Here is a 502-nt window from a genome sequence, read left to right as displayed (position 1 = left end):
GGTTCCAGAGGTGGGTTATGGGGTTTCCAGCCAGATGTGGAGGTTCCAGAGGTGGGCTATGGGGTTTCCAGACAGATGTGGAGGTTCCAGAGGTGGGTTATGGGCACCAAAGGTCTCCTGGTGTCCCCCTCTGAGAAGACCCATCTTCACCTCGTCCTCCTGTCCCCTCCTCCAGGTTGGAGAAGGAACATTCCCACCCACCCCCCTCGCTCCTCCTGGAGCTGGAGGAGAAGATCAACCACTTTGAGGAGAAGACCTTGGCTCTGAAGGAGACTCTGAGGAGCTTCCAAGGTTCCTGTGGCCCCTGGGGGTGGTGGGAGAACTTTTGGGGTCCTGTGTCCATCCCCACCCCACCACCCCATGGGTCACAGCAGATCATGTCTCTTCTCTTTAGATCTCCTGATGTTTGAGCTGCCTGAAAAGGGTGAGTCCACCTCTCCTGGAGGTGGTTCTGGGTCCCTGGAGGTGGTGGGGGGTTCCTGGAGGTGGTGGGGGGTTCCTC

The 502-nt window shown here is 58.6% G+C and overlaps 1 protein-coding gene across 1 annotated transcript in view; it reads left to right on the top strand.

Annotated features, from left to right (window-relative positions):
* Nucleotides 1-175: 175 nt before the first annotated feature.
* LOC104393165 (tripartite motif-containing protein 7-like) overlaps nt 176-502 on the top strand; it is a gene marked incomplete at its 5' end in the record, with an annotated part of 1,365 nt that continues 1,038 nt past the window's right edge. Inside the window, 2 exons of the mRNA XM_010002635.1 lie at nt 176-291; nt 395-424. Coding sequence (XP_010000937.1) covers nt 176-291; nt 395-424 — 146 coding nt within the window. The remainder of the gene's footprint in view (nt 292-394; nt 425-502) is intronic.

The sequence above is a fragment of the Chaetura pelagica genome, unplaced genomic scaffold (assembly GCF_000747805.2).
Source record: "Chaetura pelagica isolate M959 unplaced genomic scaffold, ChaPel_1.0 scaffold1038, whole genome shotgun sequence".
Lineage (NCBI taxonomy): Eukaryota > Metazoa > Chordata > Aves > Apodiformes > Apodidae > Chaetura > Chaetura pelagica.
This window is presented reverse-complemented; position numbering and strand designations above follow the sequence as displayed.